Here is an 8,565-nt window from a genome sequence, read left to right on the forward strand (position 1 = left end):
TTTAGAGAAAATGCATCCAGAGTACTCCTTGGAGACAAACCTTTATCTCACATACTTTGGGTATATTGCTAAGAGAGGCTATTCCTTGGGGAGGGACATCATATTTGAAAACATGGAGGGATAGCAAAGGAAAGAAGACCCTCGAGCAAATGGATTGACACAGTGACTACAGTAATGGGCTTAAGTATATTAGAGATTGTGATGATAGAATAGGGTCCAGACCTGTTGTTCACAGGGTTGCTATGTGGAGGAGCTCTGATAGCACAGTCCATACTGAGATGGACTCAGTATGTTCACATACACCAGCAATGCCGTGGAAGGAAGCAACTCTATGGAAGAAAGGAAGTCAACTCCTATGTGACTTACAGTCTCCACAGCCTTGGGAAACTCACTGAAAGATCAGCTACAAGTTGCTTCTAATTCAATGGCACTCAGAGAAGAGAGAGCATTCCCAAGAAAAGCCCTGGCTGCCAACCAGTAGTCAGTAGTCCGCAACCACGACCACTGCCCAGGAGAAAGATGAGGACTCTGCTTCTATAAAGATTTATAATCCTAGGAACCCTGTGGGACAGCTCTACTCTGACCTATGATCATAAAGAGTCAAAATTTACTCACAAACAGAGGGTTTGGGTTGAGTTTGAATTCCCTATATTAAATATATTTCTGCCCAAAATACCTAGGATGATTTCTGTTCTTCACTTTAAAAACTCTAAAGAAATTTTCTTTTTCATTGCTCAGTTTGAGGATACAATGCATAGAGCATAACAATATTGACACCTCATGGTTATATAATGCACTTTGCAAAGCATGCTGGCATACACTACACCAAGAGGTGGACCAGAGAAGGATACACTCTCCATATAATAGATGAGAAAGCTGAATTAGTGTCAGGAGAGTTAGGCAACTTGCCTAATGGTTAGGAACTGAGGAAGACAAACTCAATCCTACATTTTATGCCTGTTAGTAACTGGTTTTGAAACTAGAAAGCCTCCCTAGGACAAATGACGAAGGAGAAAACAGATAAATGCTGGGAACAGATCACATCTTTTAATTCCTTCTCAATTTTAAAACTCAAGTTTTATCATTATACTCCAAAGCCAATAAATTAGACTGAAAAAATGAAGAGTGAGTCATCAAACATGAGCTGTTTTATAAAAAACTATTTAAATCTGGTAGAGTTTGTGCCTCAGTTTAACAGAATTCTCCTTTAAAAACTCTTCAACTCTTTAACAAAGGCATCTGAGTGGAACAACGCTACTTACTATCTCTGATCTTGGATTCTAATGCTGCATAAACTTTTGCCAACCCAAGAGTGGTTGGAAATCTTTGAAAGGCTAAGGTTCAATGCTCAGATTATTAGTCTTAAATGGCAATTTTGGCTAAGATGCCCACTGTCCCTGACAAGGACTCCTTGAAACAACAATTTCCTTTTCCTCTCATTTACTGCCTAGATATATTTTGCAACATTTGAGCTCAATGCACAGGAAGCCAAAATGGAAAGACATTAAGTAAGCAAAGCTTGCTTTAAACGACTTCAAATGTGGTCAAACTGAATTCTTTCCTCCATGTTCCCCACTACTCCACTTCCTGGCGGCAGTCTAACCATGGGATGAACATTCAGGAGGGGCAACAGGCAAACTTCTGACCATATGGTCCCCACTCCCTGAGAGGAGAACGAGTCCTAAGAAAACATTCCAACATAGAAAAACTTGAAAACATTTCAGTCAGTCTCAAAACACTGGGATCCCACAATTCCCTGACCAGTCTTTGCTTACTTCCCTCAGCCTCATATGACTCAAATCAAAAGGGATGGGAAAACTGCAACTCTGTAATACCCTATTTCTATCCTGCATCAAAGAATCATGCTATTTTTTAAGAAAAAAAGACAGATATAAAGAAAATGCTTATAGTTTAAAAAGAAAGAAATTGGACAGTACTGGTTAGTAAGATATCCTTTGTTTACAATATATTTTAAAAATACAAGAGATTATACTGAAAGGCAACAAACTATACTAACCTGGGGGAAGAGAGAATACGTTGAATTGTCGATGGTGAATGAGTATAAAAACTCCCCGTCATACCACATGCTTTTCCCCATGGGGGAATTAATTTTAGTCATAGCAAAGAGATGGGCGGGGTCACAGCAGTCTTCCATTTGTCTCCTAGGAGAGAAAACACACAGAGAGAAAAGAACAGCAGGTTAAATGAACTGCAGATTCATTCACTTGTCATTCCCACAGAGATGTGCACTGTTACCTCAGCAGCAGCTCACTGAAACATCAGTGTCTCCAAGGTGATCAGACTACTATTAACTCCTTCTTCCAGTCAGGCAGCAGAAGGCATGCCCAGAGTATTTCAAAATAATTTAAAAATCACATCAGCTGTCAGATACAGCTAAAATATCTCAGAAGACAAAATCCCAAAACCAACTCAAACAGGTTTATTGATTGACTTAAACCTCCAGGTCCAGAAAAGGATTGGAAAGTTTCTTTGGGAGACAGTTGGAGGGTAAATTGCATCATTAACATATTCTTTCATCTGGTCTACCAACCAGGTAGGTAAGTTTACTAAAGAGAGGTCTAAAAGAGGATGTTCTCTCCAGAACCGGGGACAAGACAAAACAATAACTGCTTTAAAATCCATCTGAAATGAGTGATGTGGTGAGGCAATATTCATTTTAACTTAAATCTTGTGGCTCTTCATGGATCTCATGAACAAACATTCAAAGCACTTGTCTCCTTGGTCACTTTGCTTTCTAATCTGGTTTACAGACCATTACTCTGCGTGTCCCCAAATGTAAGAGAGCTCTGGTGGCTTAGTGCTAAGAAGCTGCGATGCAATCCCAAAGGCAGCAGTTTGAATCCATCAGCAGCTCTGCAGGAGAAGTATAGGTAATCTCCTCCTGGGAAGTTTACTGCCTCTGGAAACCTGCTGGGCTTCAGCTAAGGGTCAGTTCTGGCTTGATGGCACTCAACAACTGCTCTACAAGACAGTTTTTGTTTACTAACCGTCTAAATAAAAACCAGAGCCTCCAAGTGGTGTGAAAGGTTAAATGCACAGCGACTAGCTGAAAAGTTGGCAGTCTGAGCCCATCTCTTAAAGACAAGTCTGGAGATCTGCTTTCCAAATGCCTTGAGAACCTTATGGAATATTTCTACTCTCTATTTATGAGGCTGCTGCTACCAGTCAGAATCCACATGATGGATTCTGACCCATGTCTACCTCATTAACAGCAACAATTCAAAAATCCATCAGAAACCAAACTCATTTATTCAACCTTCCACAAATAAACAAGAAAAATAGAAAGTATCCTGAATGGCTCCCACTCATTGGATTCTGACTCATAGCAATCTCATTAATGGAAAAATTTAAAATCTGTCAGAAATCAAACTCATTTGCATTAGCTTTCATGATGAACAATAAAAATAGGTGACATAAAGTACCCTGAATGGACTCCCACCCAATGGCCATGACAACATGAAAGAAGGCAGGCAGTGATGTCATCTTAAATATCTTTAGCTGTCTGCAGCACAGAAGCTTGGAGCTTCAAGAAGAAAGCGAAGTGCAAGTAAAAAGTAAACAAATCACTTGCTGTCAAGTCAACACATGATGACCTATGTGTGCCACAGTAGAATCATGCAGCATAGGTTTTTCAATAATTGACATGTTCTGGAATAGATTTCATCCAAGGTTATTCTGAGTGTATTTCCAAGGTTATACTTTCATCCAAGATTCATCCAATGCTATTCTGTGTGTACTTCCAGAAATAAACACCCATGAAAATATCACTCAGAAATCAACCGAGATAGGAACACACCAAGTAAAATTAACTTACAAAATGAAAAGTAGGGAAACAGAGATATCAACCTTATATAAATAAGGATGTCTGTACAGCAATAAGCTTAATCGATACGAGAGCTCTTATGGCCTAGTGGTAAGAATACACACTGTAATCACTAAATCACACAGTTCAAATCCACCAGCTGATCCACAGGGAAAAGATAAGCAATTTCCTCTCATGCAATTAACTGCCTTGAAAATCTACTGGAGAGTCAGACAACAGTCAGTTCTGACTCAACAGTACACAATACAATAATAAAAACACACAGAAATAAGAAGGAATAAGTAGTATAATCATGGAATTTCAAATGGAAATGCAGTGAAGGTAATTTCAAGATGAAGTAAACTGTTTTCGTTTGGTAATAGAAACGTAAATTATAGGGTTACTTCACGGAAAAACAATAAACTTTTTCATCTACAGGAAAAAAGATAAAAAATCACAATGTGTGAGTAAATATTAAAGCAACAATGAGTGAAATATTAAGAACAACAATAAACAAGATGAACATTGCACAGGAAAGCAACAGAAATCAGCAACACCACAAGAATACAGCAAAATATCAGCAATAAAGTAGTACCAGTAATTATACAGAAAGTGAATGGATTAAATGCATCGGTTAAAGAAATACACACACAATAAAAAACAAACGGTAGTATACTAAATAAATAAACACGACCAATCAATATGATATCTACAAAAGACACACCTTAGACATGAAGACAAACATAGACTAAAGACAAAAGGGTGGGAAAAAATATTTCAACCAAACGGTAACAAAAAAAGAGAAGAAGTGGTAATATTAATCTCTGATAAAATGAACTTCAAGGTAAAAACTGACATAAGAGCCCAGGAAGGATATTTTATAATGATTAAATGGTCACTTAACAAAAGTACATAACTATAGTTAACACTCCATACCCAATGACTATGCACTAGAAATATAAAGCAAACTTTTAACATATTTGAAAAGGGAAACAATTTCACAGCAAGTGTGTTACTGTTGTTGTTAAGGGCTGTCAAGTTGACTTCAACTCACAGTGACCCTACGAACAATAGATCAGAACTCTACCCTATCTTGTACCATTCTCATTATTTCAACCATGCTCAAGTCACTGTATCAATCCACCTCATGGACATTTGAGTATGCTGCCCCCAAAGGAGGAAAAAGCAACTAAAAAGAAACTCAATGAAAACACAAAAGAACTAACCAGTGAAGACCTGTGTGGCATGGTTGGCCCAGAAATGTCTTCCAGCCATTGCTTCTCTGACATCAGCTAAAGGCTGTGGCCCAATCCAGGCACATTTATACCCTGGCCAGTGACAGAACCACTGCCTGCCAAGTTGAGGAGCTGTAGTTTCAGTGTGCCCCAAACCACAATCCTGCCCAGAGATTTAAACCACTGCCCTGCCACCTGGAGACACTGCTGCCCCACTGTCTGGATACCACCTACCTGCCGCCTCCACAGTTCAGAGCCAAGAGCATCAACATAACAGGTACTTCAGGTGGAACACTGTGTCTAGCTACACCATGTGGGATCCCTTAAATGTGGAAGGGGCTGGGCCAGGCTGAGCTCAGCCAGGACATGGTTTCTAGAAGGAAATAGACTTCCTTACTCTGCCACTCAGGTACTTTGGGGGAAATACTGCTGTCAGGACAAGAAGGGAGTGCAAATATCCAGGTCTTTCACAAAATATTCAGCCTACCATCTACTAAATATTCAGCCTATCACCTAGAAAAGGTGCACATAATGTCAAGAAAGCAGTAGTCTGCCTCAGTCATCATAAAAAACCAAAATAGCCCTTCTCCTAAAAAAGAAGACCCAATGAATACCCTAGATAGAGAAAACTAGAAATATACTGATGTGGAGTTATTTGAACAGCTACAGAAGAAGATGCAAATGATGACAGAAACAATTAAGAGAGAAAATACCCCAGAGAAAACACTTCAGAAGAAATATATTGATGAGAAACAACTTGAATAACTATGGAAGAAAACACAAAAGATGGAAGAAAGAATTGATAGTATGTATAAAGAGGTACAAGAACTTAAAAAATCATCACAAGACAAAGAGGAACATAGTAGTACTGGAAGAAAGAGGAAAACATGAAAATGCAACCCAGAATATTAAGACCTATCCAATATTAAGAATATTAAGAACTATTCAACACACTGGTAGAACAAAAAATTAGAACTGAAGATATGAAACAAAGAGTCAGTGAAGTGGAAGATAAGCCAAAACATGGGAGTGATAGGGAAATCACTGAGAAATTGTGGAAGAAGTACTAGAAGAAAATTTCCTAGACACTTTGAAGAATGATGAAATCCACTCAAGAAGTACAGCAAACACCAAATAGACTAGACCCAAAACGAAAACCAAAAAGACATATAATAGTAAAATTTTCCAAATTAAAAGATAAGGATAGAATACTAAAAGCAGCACAAGAAAAACAATGAGTTGCCTACAAAGGGGAGACAGATTAAATTCTGACTTCTCAGCCGAAACCATGTGAGCTACAAGACAAAGGGGTAGCATATACAGAAAGTTGAAAGAAAACAATTGCCAGCCAAAGTTCCTATACCTAGCAAAGTTCTCTATCAAATATATAAAGGAGGAATTAGATTATTTGAAGAAAAGAAAGAACTTAAGGATTTTGTGAAAACAAGACCAAAACTTAGAAGAAATTTTTAGTGAAGTCCTTCACACAGAGAAGTCAAAAGAAAGTAGATGGAGTATAGTAACCAGAAACAACAGAAAAAGAAACACAGCAAAAATAGCAACGGTAAAACCTGGCCTGACAATAATCACACTTAATGTGAATGGATTAAAAGCATCAATTAAGAGAAAAAGAGTAGCAGAATGGATTAAAAAAACAAAACCCATCAATATGTTGCCTACAAGAGAAAAAAGAAAGACAGACTCAAAATCAAAGGCTGGGAAAATAATACACCAAGCAAATGGCAACTTCAAAAAAGAAGGTGGCAATACTAATCTCTGATAAAATAGACTTCAGAATAAAAGCCACCATAAAAGACAAGGAAAGGCAGTACATATTGATTAAAGGCACAATAGATTTAGAAGACCTAACTGTGGTCAACATTTATGCACCAAATGCCAGACTCACAAAGTACATAAAACAAATGGTTAACAGAAAGAAATAGACAGCAACACAATAGTGGTAGGAGATTTCAACACACCACTCTCACCAAAGGATAGGTCAACTCACAAGAGCTGACAATGCAGAAGATCTAAACTATACAATTAGTCAACTCAACCTTGTGTATGTATTCAGGATACTGTACCCAGTTAAAACTCAATTCACTTTTTTCTCAAGTACACACGGTACATTCTCCAGAATCAATCATATATTAGGACACAAAGCAGAATAAACAAAATAGGAAAAAAATTTAAATAATACAAAGTATCATAAGACAATGCCATAAAACTAGAACTTAACCACATGAGGGAAAAATTTACAAAACCAACCATGTAGAAATAAACAACACTGTGCTAGAACATGTTGTTATTGTTCTTAAGTGCCATCAAGTCATAGGCGACTCAAAGCGACCCTATGAATGAAAGTCCTCGACACTTGCATGCGTGACTTTCATCCTTTCTCCAGGTTCGTAGGTTTTCCAGGGGCAAGCTATTTACGGAAGTGGATGCCACTCCTGCTTCCAAGCTTGTTTCAACAGGGAAGCTCCACCAAACACTGTTCACCATGGGTAAACATTACCACATTTGACACATCAGTGTCACAGTGTTCAGCTTCACAGCGACCACAAGTTACCTCTGTACAGCAAGTGGACACACCAGGGCTATATAACCTAGAAGATTGTTTGATCAACAACAATTTAAAACAGGCCTTAGGGCCACGGATTTAGAGTCACCCACCTTTGGCTTAAAACAAGCTTGGCGGCAGGAGTTGCATCCACTTCTATAAATAGCTTTCCTCCAGAAACCCTATGAACCTGGAGAAAGGATGAAAGTCATGTATGCAAGTGTTGAGGACTTTTGTTCATAGGGTCGCTATGAACTGCCTACGACTCAATAGCACTTAACAATACAGAGAGAGACCAGTTGGTTCAGTGGACTAAAAGCAATGCTACCAAGCCAAATGTGCGTGACTCTAATCCGCAGCCTTAAAGCCTGTTTTAAATTGTTGTTGGTCAAACAATCTTCTTAGAATATACCCTGAGAAAATGAGAACTGAGGCACAAACGGAGACTAGTACACCAATGTTCATAGCAGCATTACTCTCCATTGCAAGAACATGAAAACAGCGCAAATATCCAAACACAATCAAATGGATTGAGAAAGTATGGCACATTCACATGATGGAATACTATGTAGCACGCAGGAACAATGATTTCGTAAATCACTACCTAACTGGGGAGGGATTGGAGCACATTATGCTAACTGAACTAAGTTCTATACGGACAACTATTGTATAAGACTTTTACTGTAGAACGTGTATGAGGATCCAATGGGGTAGAAGGGGGAAAATAGGGGTAAGGATGAACAGGGGCCAGGGGGTTGTTAAATTTAGGGTTGTGTAATTTGATGGGTGAAGTAAGGGGTGGGTAAAGGAAATGGGAAAGATCTGGTGTGAAAAACAATACAAACTTCCTAAACAAACCCGTATAAAAGAAAAATTTTATTTAAATAAAAAAGAACCAATTAAATAACTTGATTTTGTAGGCAAATATAGAACACTCCATTCAA

The 8,565-nt window shown here is 38.3% G+C and overlaps 1 protein-coding gene across 1 annotated transcript in view; it reads right to left on the reverse strand.

Annotated features, from left to right (window-relative positions):
• The window catches only part of ST8SIA1 (ST8 alpha-N-acetyl-neuraminide alpha-2,8-sialyltransferase 1), a 242,445-nt gene that overhangs the window by 135,354 nt on the left and 98,526 nt on the right, over nt 1–8,565 (reverse strand). Inside the window, exon 2 of the mRNA XM_006897203.1 lies at nt 2,018–2,162. Coding sequence (XP_006897265.1) covers nt 2,018–2,162 — 145 coding nt within the window. The remainder of the gene's footprint in view (nt 1–2,017; nt 2,163–8,565) is intronic.

Source organism: Elephantulus edwardii, unplaced genomic scaffold, assembly GCF_000299155.1.
Source record: "Elephantulus edwardii isolate Elephantulus edwardi_28Jun2011 unplaced genomic scaffold, EleEdw1.0 scaffold00206, whole genome shotgun sequence".
Taxonomy (NCBI): domain Eukaryota; kingdom Metazoa; phylum Chordata; class Mammalia; order Macroscelidea; family Macroscelididae; genus Elephantulus; species Elephantulus edwardii.